The sequence below is a fragment of the Lachnellula hyalina genome, assembly GCF_007821495.1.
Source record: "Lachnellula hyalina strain CBS 185.66 chromosome Unknown contig00076, whole genome shotgun sequence".
Lineage (NCBI taxonomy): Eukaryota > Fungi > Ascomycota > Leotiomycetes > Helotiales > Lachnaceae > Lachnellula > Lachnellula hyalina.
In genome coordinates this window covers 21,938-38,727 of record NW_022157190.1, presented here as the reverse complement: position 1 = coordinate 38,727, position 16,790 = coordinate 21,938, and the positions used below count along the sequence as shown (strand labels likewise).

The 16,790-nt window shown below is 46.8% G+C and overlaps 4 protein-coding genes across 4 annotated transcripts; 3 read left to right on the top strand and 1 right to left on the bottom strand.

The window, feature by feature from the left end:
- Positions 1 to 3,573: 3,573 nt before the first annotated feature.
- Positions 3,574 to 4,726, bottom strand: TMA46 (Translation machinery-associated protein; the record flags this gene model as incomplete). Its single annotated transcript, XM_031150302.1, has 2 exons — positions 3,574 to 4,051; positions 4,101 to 4,726. 2 exons carry the CDS (start codon positions 4,724 to 4,726, stop codon positions 3,574 to 3,576), a joined length of 1,104 nt encoding a protein of 367 aa, XP_031004949.1.
- Positions 4,727 to 4,847: 121 nt separating this feature from the next.
- LHYA1_G005354 (uncharacterized protein) lies at positions 4,848 to 5,389 on the top strand (the record flags this gene model as incomplete). Its single annotated transcript, XM_031150301.1, has 3 exons — positions 4,848 to 4,865; positions 5,034 to 5,050; positions 5,116 to 5,389. 3 exons carry the CDS (start codon positions 4,848 to 4,850, stop codon positions 5,387 to 5,389), a joined length of 309 nt encoding a protein of 102 aa, XP_031004950.1.
- A 948-nt stretch (positions 5,390 to 6,337) lies between these two features.
- On the top strand, positions 6,338 to 8,031 carry mlo3 (mRNA export protein; the record flags this gene model as incomplete). Its single annotated transcript, XM_031150300.1, has 5 exons — positions 6,338 to 6,562; positions 6,621 to 6,650; positions 7,450 to 7,614; positions 7,663 to 7,733; positions 7,785 to 8,031. 5 exons carry the CDS (start codon positions 6,338 to 6,340, stop codon positions 8,029 to 8,031), a joined length of 738 nt encoding a protein of 245 aa, XP_031004943.1.
- A 3,682-nt stretch (positions 8,032 to 11,713) lies between these two features.
- On the top strand, positions 11,714 to 12,684 carry CUTI (Cutinase; the record flags this gene model as incomplete). Its single annotated transcript, XM_031150299.1, has 4 exons — positions 11,714 to 12,174; positions 12,249 to 12,406; positions 12,484 to 12,572; positions 12,619 to 12,684. The coding sequence occupies 4 exons, from the start codon at positions 11,714 to 11,716 to the stop codon at positions 12,682 to 12,684; spliced, it is 774 nt and encodes a 257-aa protein (XP_031004944.1).
- Between the last annotated feature and the right edge of the window lie 4,106 nt (positions 12,685 to 16,790).

Below are 16,790 nucleotides of genomic sequence, written 5' to 3'. Positions count from 1 at the left end.
GGAGTAACATTCTTCATAGCCCATGTCCGTCCGAGTTTCTTCGCGTCAGGCTTACCCATGAGAGCCGTACCGGAATCCCCAACTCCATCATCGTCCATCACCATATACCACCCCAATCACCATGCTGGGCCGCAGAAATACCGACTCCTGACATGAGCCTGCCCAACCTCAACCTGACTAGACTGCTGCGTCTGGGGATTCAACGCTAGAGATACATCTTCGATCCTGCTCTGAATTCCCACACGTGGCGACGGGCCATACATTGTCGTATGCAGGTCTGGGGGGTAGCGCAGGAAGCATTCTCCTAGTGGTGGGGTTGATTGTATGGAAGGTGGAGGTGGAGACCAGATTGATGGGGGAGGCGAGGTAGAGTCTGGACTTTGGATGCTTGGATTGCTTTGTTCTAAGATCGAGGTTGGATATTGGAGGCCAGAACTATCTCCCACTTGGATTGATGCCTCGCTGGTTGGTTGTGCTGGTGAACTTCTTCGTCTTTTCTTGGAGGGTCTTTTGGTGACTTTGTTCATTGATCGAGGAACACAAGATGCTGGCCTCGGCTTTGATATTGTGGGCGCCGATGCTGGTATTGCGAATGATTGAGGTACTTTGCCAGGGTCGACAGGCTCTTGTAAAGGTGCTGATAAGTTTTTAGTTTCTTGGAATGGAGTTCCAGTTCAATATGCATTTACTTTCACCGATGGAGAACAAGTCTTCTAGTCTTCCGCATGAACATGAGTCGAGTTTGTGACCGCAGCTTTCGAGTGGTCGACCTGGTTTGCGGACTTCGATCAGGATTCTGTCGGTGTGGGCACAGGATGTCGCTCGGTGGCCGCGGATACATGGTTCACTGCTTTCGAGTCAAATTTCTATGAAAGCAATATTGTACGGTTATAAATATAGTTATAAGACAAAGTGTAAGCTAACCAAGAATATTTGCATCCATTAATGAGAGGCATGGTGAGAGCTGAATTACTCTAGAAATGTGGCGTCAAGTCGATATAAGTGAAATTTGATCAACAAATACTGCTTCACTTGTCATTAAGACACCGTCTGGGTCTTTAATCTCGAATATAGAAATGAGGAGCGTGGAGCCTGGGAGGTAAGAAAGGAGTTATTTGCGAATCGGGCTAAATATGTAACTTCCCGTCTCAACCCCCACGGTCTTTACGAAGAAAAGGGGAGGGGACGATTTGTCGGCCAACCATGAAGACTTTGGTGTTCTGCCAATAGTCAAACAATGCAGGTTTTCCAGCCATTAGGAATATTTGTTAAAACAGATGCGAAGATGCGAATGCGTTGGCAATGGTGAAAAGCTTCTCAAGCTCGTTTGAGCAGATTTGAGCATGTTATCTGCTCCACGAATCCCAACAGCGCTGGTAAGCGGGTGAACCTTGGCGATCAAAAAACGTCGTATTTGTAGACATGTTTCGGCAAGATAAAAGCTAGAGTAGATGAGGCTTGATTGGAGGCTGAGTTTAAAACGCCGTTGCTGTTTTTGCCTACTCTGTATAGGTTTTGGCTTGCGAAGCATGCCGTGGTCTATTCAGAGGCTCTTACATGGGAGAACTACTTTGCGGGGGTGAGATATTACCTGGTACCTTCAGATAATGGTCATCTTCTATGTTTTGATTATATTCTGTGAGGCCAAGCGCCATGAGTTCGTTGAGAATAAAAAGATTGCGGTAGATAATCCGCTGTCTTAGTCGAAAAAAGATTGCAAGAGCCAAATGGACTTTGGTGTAACCTCACACAGCTCACAGGCTGTGGCTTTGACATGATTCTGTGGTGTTCTTGAAATAATACGACGTAAAGCATTTGATATATGGCGGTCTTTGCCTCTTGCAGAATCCGACAAGGGATGCAAATAGGAAGAGAGACACATTCATCTAGTAAAGAATAAGCAATATCTGTCGTCTGCATCTAACTCGTACAGTGTTTAACGGCCTTCTCCACAAAACACCCAATGCTCCTCATGCTCGAAAGACCAAAGTGGCACTCACTATGGTACTTTTGATATCCCACGCCACCTGGCACATTGTAAATTGGTGCCGCTTTTCCTATATACCGCGAGGCTTCTTCAAGCAGCAGCGGTTTGTTGGGGATACGGCCGTAGAACACCGTAGGAGCTAACACTCATTTGATGTAAAGCACGCCAATCCCAGCTATCAACGGTCTCATCGATGAACATTAGGCCAAGGTTCAAACTAGCTACGATCAGAAGGATACCCTGGTGCTCTTCCGTGACATCCGATGAACCTTGCAATTTCGCGAGGAGGGCATTTGAGCGAGTTCTAGTTGGCTCCCCACGCCTATATCTGCTTTGCCTCAATGAAGTAGCACCGTGCAGGTATATGTTTCCGGCATAAGACTCGATAAGAGCAGAATGTTTTCGTATGGCGGAATAATGTTGGGGGCGCTGGTTTGGGTTGGATTAAGGATCGAATATTGGCAAGCTGAGCTAGGCGTCTTAGCTGGTGATATTCATACGTGGTCATGCTGGCAGATATGAGACGGATGCATTCGAAGCCAAAATACAAGTCGTTTTGATTGTTGAGGGGGCGACATATAACTGGAATCGGATGTGGACATCGCAGCGTCCACAACCGCCGAAATGGCCATGTCGATGGAAGGAAACAGTGACTGCAGACTTTTTTTAAGTCGTGGAAAACATTGTCCCTGCTTTGGGTGAATGCCTCTCATAGATGCTCTTGAATTCGCATATCATAGATGGATGCCTTTTGTGGTTCGCCTTCAAAATTTGCTCCCTATTTGGCTTTTTTCTCGCCTATATGACAGACTTCCTGCTCGTCATCTCACTTGAATTCTTCCGTTGTCCTCAAAGATATTTCGACCAATACCTAAGCAGAAAGAGTTCGTAAGGCCAACTGAGGAGATGGAAGAAAAGTTTTTCGCTGACGGGGAAAATGTTAGCGCAAAAGAGAGGATATTAGCTGTAATGCTAGAGCAGAGCGTGAGGGGCGTTTTGCATGTGGTGCAGTTTGCTGTTGATTATTGTATTATCTTGTTGTTTATATCAAGCAATGGAGCAGACTCACCAATGGCTGGGAGAGACTGAGATGCTGATGAGGCAATGTATATCATCATTTCAATTCTGTTTAGGGTTTTGGTAGTATTTGCGCTTTCCAGGAGGGATACTTTGTATTCGAAGAATGAGGTGCGAATTGGTTCAAGACTATGGGAGAAGTCTCCTAATAACAGCGTTAGTGACGGATAATTGAACAAGAATGAATGTTGTTAAGGGTCTGGATAATGAAGACTTCGCGCTAATAATCAAGTTTAGACTCTCACGTCAGTAACAAGATGATGCGAAATGTACAAATATGATCATGTCTTCCGATTGTTTTATTTGTTCGGTCCCCAGAAGGCTGGATGCTTTAAAAGCATAAAGCTAGGGGGTAGCCAGAACCTTGCTTTGAGGGTTTCCTGGTTTCCTGATGAATACATACAACGCTATGCCGGGTGCCGGCCACAGCGTGTTCCTCACTGTCGTGATGATTTGTACTCCTTCCCAATGACGCTAAATTTCAAGGCCATGATTGAGATGCAAGAGGCTTATGATGGTCCTTCGCCATTGTCTGCTCCATTGGTATCTGGCTGGACACTCTCTAGAACACCGTTATAACCATTTGTCGGTGGGGCTCCACCGTAACGAGCGATTCTTTCGGCCTCTTTCCTCTCCCGTATCGCTTCGGTTTCTTGTCGCAATTTCTCCATGTTCCAAGCCTCATCTTCTTCTTCTTCGTCCTCGTCGTCATCTTCGTCTTCATCACCGCTTGCATTCCAATCACCCTTTTCAAACATGGCACGACCGGTGGCCTCCTTTGCAAGGCGTGCTTGGTCCTCAGCAGCTTTCTTGTCCATTCGTTCTGCTTTCCATTTCGCAAACGTCTCTGGTGTAACAGGGGTGAGTGTTCCCGTAAGCTTGTGTCGTTCTGACTCCAGGAAATCCTCGAGGGTAAGTGTTTTGAGGGGTGATTTATCCATAAGAGCCTTTTCTGCAGCTCTTTGCTCTTTTGTTTTTAATACAAATCTGTGTAATATTAGCATAAGCCAGAAACCAATTAAGCGTGACTACAAACCCAGGTGGTAATTTGTGCTGGTACATGCACTTGTCGCCGCCATTCGGACATGTCCAGAACCATCCGTATTTCCCTTCTTCCACTGCCTCTATGAAGAACTTGCAGACTTTATCGGTTGAGGTCTTCTGGTTGCCTTTCTTGGAAAGCACGACTGCTCTCAGCTTATCTTCATCCCAATCCTCATTGGTCTCCTGCTTCTTCTTCACATCTTCATCCTCCCTTGTATCTTGGTATAGATCTTTCTTGGTAGTTTTCCGCTCGATGTTCAGATCGTGAGAGAATTTGCACTTCTTCCCCTTCTCGCAATGACCCTTTTTGTAAAACTGGCAAAGGACAGTCTTCGGATCGACTCCAAAGGGCACCTTCTGAACTTGGACAGGCTTAAATAATTCTGCGGTTTCCCTCTGGACTGCTTCGGCTGCAGCCTTGTCTCTCTCTTTCTGTGCCTTTTCCGCTGCTTTCTTCTTCTCCTCCGGGGTGCCGCCAGCCTTGGCAGACTGTTGCATTTGAGCTATTTGCCTTTGAGTCTGGGCACCCTTCTTATTTTTCATTCCAAAGGTCCTGTCCGCCACCGTCTGCGGCTTCTTGGCCGGGCCTTGGTCTTTGGCGCCCTTCTTTGGAGGCATTTTGACGATTGAGGATGCTATCGAGAGATTAAGGTGGGGGGAATAGATGGTGACAAATCTGGCAACAGTCCAAATGGCCCAAATGTCCAGAAATGACTGTAGGTAGTGGCCAAGAGTTGAGATGCTCGAGAGACTGCAGGTTTGTGAGTCGGCGAAATCGATCCTTGAGAACTGGGATTTTGGTGGGGGTAAGCGTGAGTGGCTGAAGAAGCGAGGCGCTATTTTCTGGGGTACGAAGCTCAAGCTGGCCTCAATGTTCAAGCTTGGCCCAACATCAACTTCACCAGCAGCGTGCTAATTGACCCAGAGAGACATCTACACCAGGTATGTGAATTCATCACACTTCTATAAGTTGATAACTGCTATGAATATATTCTCATTTCGCATAGGCTCAAATCAATAACTTTCCAAGCGTTACGTGGCTCCAGCGCAAAGACAAACTCTCCAACTACTACACTGCCTCCAAATTCCACCGAATTTACAGCCAAGATGATTTCTGACGATGATCTCTACCGGTTGGCCATCTTTCTCGGCTCTGCCGCCATGCTCCTCATCATCCTTTACCACTTCCTCGAAGTGAACTCCGTTGAAGAATCATCCGAGAAGGTTGAAGCAGCAGCGAAAACAGACGCCAAGGGTGCATCCCATACGCCAGCGAGATGAAGAAGGGGATATGTAATTGGTAGTAAATGAAAGGACAAGGGAACCAAGAAGGCAGCGTTCCAATGGGTTTTAGCTGTTAGCATTTTCGGCGTTATGGAGCAACTTTGAACAAGTTGAATGGATGTACAAGATTAGTGGGATGGAGCATTGCAGAGACAGCTGCGTAAAAGCTTTGCGTAAGAGTGTGGCAGTGGAGGATGCCCAACTGTACAATACCAAATACCAAGGCACGAATCTAGGAGCAATACTGGCAACGGTTTATTTCTCACGGAACACATGTGAACATAAAACCCCAGAAGATAATAAATGCCTTTCGTTGGTTGGTATTGGTAATGCATATAAATCACAGCAGCTAGACAATGAAACTTGTGACAATAATAACAAGACCTGAATCACCGAGCTACGGGGTCATGTGATCGAGCCCTACCTGATGCTGCCACTTTGCTGTACTGTGAGTCAGCGAGCTAGCTTATTTAAGCTTAGTCCTCCAGCCATCGCTCCTTGTCCTTGATCTCCCGTTCGCATCCGCATCCGCATCCCCTTCCTCTGTTCCTTCATCGCCATCCGCACAAACTCTTCATCACAAAACCATCTTCAATTCTCACGCTCGCCTTGTCTCACAATCTCAACAAAGCCCTTTATTTTTGCGCGCTTCATCCAACTTCGACAGCCGCACTTTCTTGCCACTTCAGACCCGATCTCGTCGAGACGCATTAAAAATACCCAGCCACAGCCTGATTCCATCGGCACGTAAACAGCGCGAGACACAGAGACGAAGAACAAAGCCAGAGTTATCGAGCCTTGTCTCCATAATTCCTCGACCGTCGACCTACTTGAACGTCCTTCTGCCATCTTCAGCTGACCTCAAAAACTTTCCGTCCGCATTCACCCAGCTTTTGACCTTTATCCCCAATACAGACGCGTAAATCACCCCTTACAACATCAAACATGTCTGGAAAACTCGACCAGTCTCTCGATGAGATCCTCTCCACTACCCGCCGCACTTCAGTCGGCAAAGGCCGTCGTGTTGGCCGCCGCACTGCCGCCAAGCCCGCCCACGTTGCCCCTTCAAATGGCATCAAGAAGACCGCAAGGGGAGGCAAAGTTATCGCTCAAAGAACCCCAACTGGCCCTAGTGGAAACAGCGAAAGCAAGATTCTAGTTACTGGTTTGGTGAGCATTCCCGAACTATCATTCATATCTGGACAGAACCCAACTAATAGTTGCGCAGCCCAAGGATGTGTCGGAACCCATGGTAAAGGTATGTTACCGATGAGGCCTTCGAGCCTTTGGACTTTTGTCGAATTCTTCCTTCCACACCGAATCTATGATCCGTCGACGTGATCTTTCAACCTACGCTTTGCGAGGTTCAGTATCTACTTGGGGAAGCCTCATCAGCAATGTCTCCTCTTTCCTCTTCTGCTTTCATACACATTAAGCACTAGTGGAATGAAGTTGAGCTTCTTGCAGTCTTGCACATACCTATGATTCTTTGGAGGTAGCCTGGCAAGCACCATTCCTGAACATAGAGCAGACGATGATGATGGCGCGGCACTATTGTGCCGAGCACTTTTGTACTGGAGTCTACCTTTGGTACCAAGCGCGAGCGAGAGCAAGCTTCAGCGAGCACAGCAGTGGGTCAAGCAGCAGCACAGCAACATCGTGTCATTTATTCGAGAACATCTCAGAAGGGCGTCGCAAATCTCATACGATAACATTAAAAGTCTGAACTTTCATGCGATTTCTGATTCTATATGCGGGAATTGCTCTCGGTTTGGCACCTGATATTTGATCGAGATTGGAACTGGATGGGGTAGAGCGCTCAGCAACTTGAGATACGTTTGGGGAACATTGGTCACGAGGAATCTGAATTATCATTCCCTCGAGATGCGCTGATGATACTACTAATACCTACTGCTTGCTCGCTGTTGGTGTTCTGAAGACTGCGGGGATGGACCTAACATTATTCGCAATACCTTTTCTTTCGTACCGAGCTCGACCGATCTTCGATTCAGTATAACATAACGATATCCAGATGACTAACCAAACTTTGGAACTAGGAGTACTTTCAAAAAGCAGTCGGACCTGTCAAGAGAGTTGAAATCTCATATGGACCCGGAGGCGTCAGCCGTGGCATCGCCACCATTATCTTTGTTCGCTCGGAGTCTGCTTCCAAAGCTCTCCAAGCACTGAATGGAGTTCTCGTCGACAACAAGACTATCAAGGTATGCGGTGTGCACACTTCGGAAGAAATATTCTAACGAGTTGGCTAGGTTGAGGTGATTGTTGATGCAAAGCGTGCTACTGCCCTGCCTACTCCCAAGGGTCTCAGTGAGCGAATTAGGTAAGCCGAGTTCTTGGATTTGGTTGGAAATCTACCTAACAATTTCCATAGCCAGCCAAAGTCGCAGCCAAAGTCTGCTGCTACTACCAAGGCCACGGCTACCCGTGGTGGAAAAGCTTCGACCCGTGGTGCGAAAAAGGCCAAGAGTGCCCGTCCAACCAAGAAGACCGCTGAGGAGCTTGACTCTGAAATGATGGACTATTTTGGAGGTGCCAGCACTGATGCTCCTGCAACTGGCGCTGCCCAACCTGCCGCCAATGGTGATGCCAACATGGATGATGAAATTCTGGTCAGTTAGTCTCTATTGGTCCTTGAAGAAACTACTAACTCGGATTCAGTGAACATGGTTCAAGGCATATTTGGGTCGATTCTCTGAGAGGAGATGCGACTATTTGGTACACCTTTTCGCGAAACCCGTCTTATTGCAATTGTATTACTGTTACTATGCCTAGCTTTCGAACTTGCTAGTCTCTCTCATCACAGACTTGGGCCTGGTGGATATTTTGCGACTCATCATAATACCTTTTCAGCAATTTGCGCCAAACCGGTCTCTTTTTCAAATTGTATTTGCGGTTCATCATACCGAGTGCCGCGACGGAGGACAGGGGTGCCATGGAAGGCCGTGGATATTTCAGGCAACTTGCATCAGATGCCTTTCCTTTCAGACTGTAATGGAGAAGCACAATATCAAGCTTTATCGAACCACATGGGAGTCTATCGAGCGTGCGCCAACACATCTTGCAAGAATCCGATTTGCTTTTTCAACTGTTTCAAGTATCACTGGGGCTTGGCTTCGGACAAATTATAAAAAAAACATTAAACCAAATACTTGCTCTGGATCCTCATTGTGACCTCCGTGTCAACATATATCGACGATTGAATACAGTCTTCGGTCTCGATGGCATCGGCGAACGTTTGCCTTCTTATCTTCGTTGCACAGTTTGAGATTATCACTGTTTTCATTTTGGACGCACATCTTCAGGATTGGAGCTGTCCAGCACCTTATTCAGAAAACACCCGTCAAGATCTATCGCTATCCCTCCTAATGGAGTCCCCGAACCACTACCCTTAAAAATTGTCCTATGGCTTGCATCCTCCTTAAAATTCCTCGTCATCCACACTCTGTCGTCCTGCTACGGAATGCTCCGCGCCAGCTTAAAATTACTCCAACAACGTACTCGGCTTCGCGTACTCGCAGAAGATATCCTTCTACTTGTGGTGCTATTAATTCTCCTTGGTGGACACGTCCATGTTTCCTTCCACGGCCTACTAGACCACACGCGCATATTTCCATCGGCTCTCTCGCACCCCATCTCCCTTTCCGTTTGTGGCTTGAGTACCAGATTTATCTATTAATGTACGATTTTGACTGCGTCTGACGACTCAAGCGCTTTTCATCCTCTTCGTCGATCATTATCTGCGAGACAGACAGACAGAACGTTTGTATGTTCGAACTGGCTTACACAACTCTGGCATCCACTTGCGATTATATCGCTTCGAGCTATCCCGTTCTTTTTTGTGCGCAGATGTGGCGAGTGTTGATTGCTGTCAAGAAGCTTATTTGTCATGAACTGAGTTGCTATCATTTCGTATTTTCTGTGTTCCAGAATGCTCTTGTAGTCTTTTGGCATTCGAGTGCATAATGTTTTATACAAGTCTGCTTTGTGCAAGTGCTGCGACTAGACGTCATAGAGAAGGTAAATAGAGGGACGAAGTTCGTGGGAGAAGTTTGCAGATCCTCGGACGCTGTTGCCCTTAGAATATACAAAGTTGAGTATTCGATAATTCCAAGCCCAATGTTTGTTTAGAAAGAGCAAGTGCTACTGTGATTCCTGGAGGAGCTGTTTCTCAGACGCTGTTCTGCGGTGGGTGGTGAGTGGATTCTAGAATAGTTGAAATAGAACCATGTTTTGAAGTACCATCTACGAAGTTCGCATGCGAAGACTGCACGGAAATATAGTCTTAACAATGATATTCATTTATTCCGATACTAACGACACAAACGATCTCTTGGAAGACATCCTTTCATGGCCCGGCATGTCGCAGCTCACCTTAAAAGCAATCTAGCCTCGTTTCGAACGCCCTCGCCGTTTTCTCCTTCGATTCCATTAATTCCCCACCTCATGACTTCAGTATAGGGATACACTGCCCTACCAGTTCCTTTGCACAGTTGATCGCGGCTTGTTGGAGGACCCTTTTTTGTGCTGCGATGAGGCGGAGAAGAGTTATCAATATTTGAGTGGGGGTGAGCTCAAATGGGGAGGATGAAGTGCTTGATCCTTCCCCTGGAAGGGTAATTTGACCCTTTTCATGGATCCAGGTAGGTTATCTGCATAGTGCTCGAGCTCTTATTATATCCGGCAGGTAACCTTTTCCTTCGAGATAAGGTCGGGGACAAAAGAGCCTTCGGAATCTACGGAAAACACTATCACGAGCCACGGAGGGAGACAATGAAATGAGAGATTGTCTATGCGAATAAGAGATGGAAATTAAACTATGAAAATTTGTTGTGGGGAATTCCACGCCGAGGAACGGCTCGAACCTTTGCTTGACATACGGAGGTAGAAGCAGCTCTTTGTTCCGGTCGTGTTCGTTAAAGGGGGGCACATCGGAGCGACCCCCTGCACGCAATTCATCTGTTGCTACGTGGTTGCTGGATACTTTTTACCATATAAGTTTCACGATTTTAAGTACTCAGGGACCAGATTTCCATAAAAATCCACCTTTTACACTTATAGGAGGGTCCTCCGACGTGTGCCCCTCCACCACCCCCACTCTCCCTTTAATTGGAAGCTGCATCTAAAGACTATCTTAGGTACCGGGTGGAAATTACCTGAGCATCAATTTAATACCACAAACTCACTGGAGTAGTCCAGTAGCATGCAAATTACATCCAAACGGCTTGAGGTGCGGTCAAGCAGATATTCGACGTCTCGCATGCGGATTGGATATAGACATTGCGATTACTGGAATTAAACGTCGAAAATACCGCTATTGGGCGGCGGGTATATTACTAAAAGCGCGAACGTGGCATGCAGCCGCCAGATCCCCTGCTCACATGGCACCGAGGCTTAACTACCTTGGGAAGTAGCCCCTGAACCTTAACTTCATCTGTTTCCCCGCATTATCCGGCATACCGATGTTACCGCACGCGCACGACCCCAGATGATCCCCAGAAACGACGCCATCTGGGAATTCTAACCCTGCGCGAGTAATGACAAGTCACAAAAAAGCACAACATACCGAGGTGAGTCGTAAAAGAGTGCAGGAAGGATTCAGGAACGATTAAGGAACGATTACCTGGAAGGATTTGGAAAGGGCCGATGAGGGGCGCCCATCACCTACACCTTCAATAATGTCAGCCTACCACTCACCTGAATACTCCCAGCGGCTCACTACTGGCCGCCACGGCTCGCCAGCATTCCATCGCATTTAGGCTTATCTTCTCTTCCTTCATTCGTCTTCCGTCCCTTAAACATATCCGCAATCCTCTGGAAGTACCGAGACTCAAGCACTCATCACCTCCTTCCCCTCTTGTGTGTCCTCATTGGCGATCCATTGGCGCCGGCCTTAAGAGGTCATGAGGGCCCTCACAACTCCACAAGCCTCCAATATGAAGACTAAGGCCCCGAGATGTAAGCAGGACACGCACTGTCGTTGATGCTTTTCGGCGCTCGTGCTGTTTGCAGATTCGGACAAGCCCAGAGGGGCGGTTTTCACTGGCATACCCCTGTTTCTCCACCCTGCGTTCCACTAAGTACTCGGAATGTGCTTAGATACCGATCAATAAAATGATACTTCTTTTGATGTGAATTGGGGCAGCCGCGCTTGAATGAGATATAAGTTGGGCTATTCCACAGTTGCTTGCTGGAAAGCAGACTCTTTTCCCATTCTTTCAGTTCTTTTTGCCCGCCCCAGGAAGTCAGTCCCAGGCTTCACCGTCTACTCTTCCAAATACATCAATCCTTTCACCAGCCACCATGAGATTCTCCATCTGGACCATTGTCACCCTCCTGGGACTCACCCTCGCATCCCCGGTCCCAGCCCCCCATCTCAATCTCAACCCCCGCGCCTCAATCGAAAAAAGACAAACTCCCCTAAATGCCTTTCTCTCCCTCCTCCTTGAGTATCTCCCAGCCGTCGATGGCACCTTGGATTCCGTCCTCTCTATCCTGACCAACTTCGAGCTATTCCTCGCCACGCTCACTGGCGAACAAACCACGTACAATGAGCTCGGTGGCACTTGCACAGAATACACCGTCATCTTCGCCCGGGGCACCACCGAGCCAGGAAACGTAGGAGTTCTGGTCGGCCCACCCTTTTTCGATGCCCTGACGACGACTTTAGGAGCGTCGGCGTTGACCATTCAAGGCGTTAATGATTATGATGCTGATATTGCTGGCTATGAGGCCGGTGGTGATGCTGGTGGAAGTGCTGAGATGTGAGTTCGTTTGCTCTTCTGATGAGCATTGTTTGATTGAATTTGACCTAATCCATTTCTTCACTTCTTCACAGGGCAAAACAAATCTCCGCCGCTATGGCAGCGTGCCCGGATACCAAATTGGTAGCATCGGGCTACTCGCAAGGCGGCCAGATTGTTCATAATGCAGCTGCGCAACTTCCTGCTGCTACGGCGTCTTGGATTAGCAAGGTGGTGGTCTTTGGAGATCCAGGTATGATTGCTCGTCTCTTTGAAAATAAATTAAGCGGAAATGGAATGAGAACGTGCTGATGAAAATCTTTCCCTTAGATAACGGTACTGCTATTGCGAATGTTGATCCTTCGAAGGTGAAGACTTTCTGCAATGTCGGCGATAATATCTGCGTTAATGGTGACCTGGTGAGTATTTTGCTCCTCTGTCCCATATGCATGGCTGACTTGGCAGATTCTTGTTCCTCATCTAATATATGGTGAGAATGCTGAAGAGGCGGCGACTTTTGTTGCTTCGTAAGCATATTTTTTTCTAGTTTGGTGGGGTAATAGGGCGGGCGCATGGGCGTATTGGGATGCATTGGGACGGCGATATAGGACATGCATTGGATTGGCGTGAAGGTTTTGGTGTTTTCGTGTGCTCATTTACAACTTATTTTTGAAAGTTGCCGTCGCATGATCATGTTTTTTGGGGGATTCGGACCTAAATGATTACTTTCAACTCTTGCTTGCGCTCTGGTTCATGCGGGGAATTTTGAAATTGGCAAATTCAGTGATGTCGAATTGTGTTTCATTGCCCTTCGTGATCCGGATAACTTCTCGCCATCTCTAGCCTCGTCAAATGTGTCCCGACGATGGAAGAAGGAGTTTAAATAATGAATGGATGGAGCGCCAAACTCTAGCCCTTTACTTCAAACTAGCAATCGTAATACCCCCGTACTCCTTAAAAACTCTCTTCCGCACCTTCTTTTCGAAAGGCTCTGGATGATGATGGTCCCATTGATGGACGAGGATTTATCGCGACTGTCAAGAAATACCTAGATAGGCTTATTAGGTCATGTATTTTGGGACTCGCCCCCGACATTTCTGCGCCAGAATGATATTAGAACATCCGATGTGCAATAAAAACTCTTGAAGAATTTCCCTTCACGAGCCGTATTTGTTTGTCTCTGTATATGTTGAGAGACCGGGGCTTCATTCCCGGCCCTTCGGATGAGGAGCCCAATGGGGGCATAGAGGCTGATGTTACCTTAACGTTATCTGATCTTCCAGGAAAACCGATAAGGTTAATGGGAAGCATGAGAGTGTGAGGCTAATATAAAGTTTCAACCAGGGTAAAATTGCACACCTGTACCCGCTCCTAAACCTCGGCTATTTGTCAGGGGTAGCGAGAACCCAAGTGAACAAGCCTCTACCTACTTTGTAAGGATCACGTGTCTTATAGGAGCTTTCCCATGTGAGGAGATAATGATTTGAGCTGTAGCGAGAATCAAAAACTGTATCTGGAGGGGACCTGATAGTACTGTGGCATGCGAAGATCATCGCTTCCCCGCTTGCGAGCCAGCTTTGTGACACGCTCCGACTGCTCCTTCTTCATCGGAAGATTGCGTACATACATCATTCAAAAACGTAATATAAGTGCTAAAAAACAATGGATGCGTCTCTTCAAGCTGTTCGCACTTTCCTTCAGAAGTCACCGTTGTAGGTCGTGCGTGCGCTGCTCCTGTACGTTTGCGAGAGGCCTTAACTTGCTCGCGGCACATCCTGGGAGCACCTGCTACAAGTAGAAGCAGATTCCTACTCTAGCACCAACTTTACCCAGTCGATATCACTGGCAACCTGGGTATGTTTTCAAGTGCCTAGACAGTGCTATATTCTCACGCATCTGAGCTGGCTAACACGGTGGCATAGAGAATTATATACACTGAGCCTCGCATTTATAATGCGATAAATTGATCCTACCATTTTATTTGTGGATTGCTCTCTTCAAATTCCTTCTGCAGGTTCAACGACTGAGCCACTTCTTCACTTGCTGCTCATATACCATCTCCGGGATCTCGAGCCCCCTACAAATGCTTTCTACCGAATCTCGAAACTCTGGACCCGTCGTCTAACACAGTATGAGGCTTATGACTTGCCGAGAGTCGGTGCTAAACGCACCTTAGGGTTTCCGTCACAGGGAATCATTCATGACCCGTATTCAGTCATTCTGCCCATTTCCGCTCGCGAAGTTTTGCTTGCTTCTCGGAGACTCTCATCATTGGTTTTAATTCAGCGCTGTGTTGGCTCGCGTTAATCCAGGAAAACATGTGGCCAAAGTTAAATGTGAAAATATCAGAGCACCCTTTGGGTGAAGGTCGACTTGGATTGCATTCGTAATTTACATCTATAAAGCCTTAAACTCAGCAGGCTGCAGAAATTTACTTCTCAACTTTAGTTTCGAACTCACTCAAATAGTCCATTTCGGTGAATCCTATCTTGGATTCACTTTTCCGTTAGGTTCAAATGCTTTTCCTTTCCTTCGAACAACCTCGAGCAACTTCGATTGCAACCTTACCACAATCAACACCTCAAACCTCGACAATCTTCTCTTCACCATCTCCCTTTCAAAACACCCTCCTCCTCCCACATGACAAACCTAAATACATCCAGAATTACACTACCGCGTATTCCCACAAACTGGTAAGATCTTCTAGTTCCTTTATGCTATTCACCTCGTTTCTGCCTTTCATCTTCTTCGGGTTGTTCTTAGGACCTCCCCAGCCTAGTTCAATTTCACCAACTATATTCTTTCAAACCGCCTCATTTCCACCTTCCTCGTTGTAGCACTTAAGCACGAGAGGCAGCTACGCTTATTCCGCTTTCCGAGGACACAGTTACTACTTCATCTTCACTTCATATTCACTTCGCCTTCACTTCATAGAGCTACATAGAGCTGGTCTTGGTGGCTCAATATTTTTCATTTACTTGAGCCAAACTCACCTTCCATCCCAAAAGCCAGCGCAGAAGAGCTCCTACAGTCCGCCTTCAATCGTAGGCATACTTCGACTCCAACGTGCCTCTTATAAGTGGATTCGGGTTTGCTAACACACCAATAGGCAAAATGGATACAGAATTGAGCGGGGTTGGCATTGTTCCACACAAACCCAAGATCAAAATGGAGGAGTCATCCGACCAGGAAATACAGACACAGCATACCGTTACCAATTATATCACTGAAGTCAACTCGGGACTCGCATCGCCTATGCAGAGTAAGGCGCGTGCTGCTGCGCACATGGATATAGACGAAATCCCCCAGCACGATGTCAAGGTGGAAGTGAAGAGCGAAGATGTGGATCTTGTTGCTGGAATTACTACTACGGATACATCATTTGAGACTGAGAAGGTGACCGAGAACCTTGACATATCTACCCCGACAGTCTCAGCATCAATCGAAGAGACCCATAACGTTCCTAGCCCTCCCAAGGAGAAGAAAACCCGGAGATCGTTTGCCAAAAACCCGACTGAGTACTTTAAAAGACAGCGTGAGCTGGAAGAAGAAAAAGACCGAGTTAGTAAGAGGCCAAGAAAGTCCAATGCAAACGCTACACAAATCCAAGCAGGTACTGGCGGGGCCATACTTGAGGATATGATCAGGAATGATGACAATTCTCTACGTCGTGCTACTTCGGAGCTGATCGACGTACCAGCAGTCAATGCAACTACTGTCAAAGAGAAGGACTCTATGATCAGGAAATACCTGGCCGAAAATCCTATGATAGACATTCAAAAACGTGGGACTGATGTTCATGAGATTATGAAGTCTCGCAAGAGCTTTGGGTTTAAGAAAGTGGGAGCGTCAGGCAACCTTTGGAGTTTGAAAGGCATGACTACCTGTAAGGAACCCCTTCACTGCCCGAATTTGCTACTAAAAACCCCATAGTACTTCGTGATCATCAACTGATTGGTGCTGGTTGGATGATCGCAAGAGAGTGCTTGGAGGAGGGGCCCCTCGGTGGTATATTGGCTGATGACATGGTAGGTACTTGTCAAAAATATAGATAAGTCTGAAGAAGCTTACTGACGTGTCTTAGGGCCTGGGTAAAACTATACAGGCACTTGCGGTATGGAAATCCCATACTTGAAAACACTAAATCCACTGACATCATAGGTCATTGTTGGAAACCCACCTGTAAAAGGCGTCAAACAGGTCAAGACTACTTTGGTGATAGTTCCAAGGTCTTTAGTAAGTAACTTCTCGAGTAGTTTTCATGCAGGGTTTCCTAACTGATGGATTCAAGAAATATCAATGGATGTCGGAAGCGGAATTACACACCAAACTCAGGCGAACAATTCTCTACAGTTCCAAGGATGTGAATAACAACACAATTCGTCGACTAACAAACAATGATATTGTTATTGCACCTTACAATGCTGTCTTAGCAAGCTTCAAGGAGGAGGGGGGAGGACTTCTACACCAAATTGAGTGGCACCGGGTAAGTCACTTTTATTCGCCAATGAAGAAAGAAAAGGCATTTGCTAATTTTATGTTGCTACAAGATCGTTCTGGACGAGGCGGTGAGTAGCACTATTCTACGCTTCTCACTTTGCTAATAAACATAGCATAACATAAAAAATCTTTCTTCA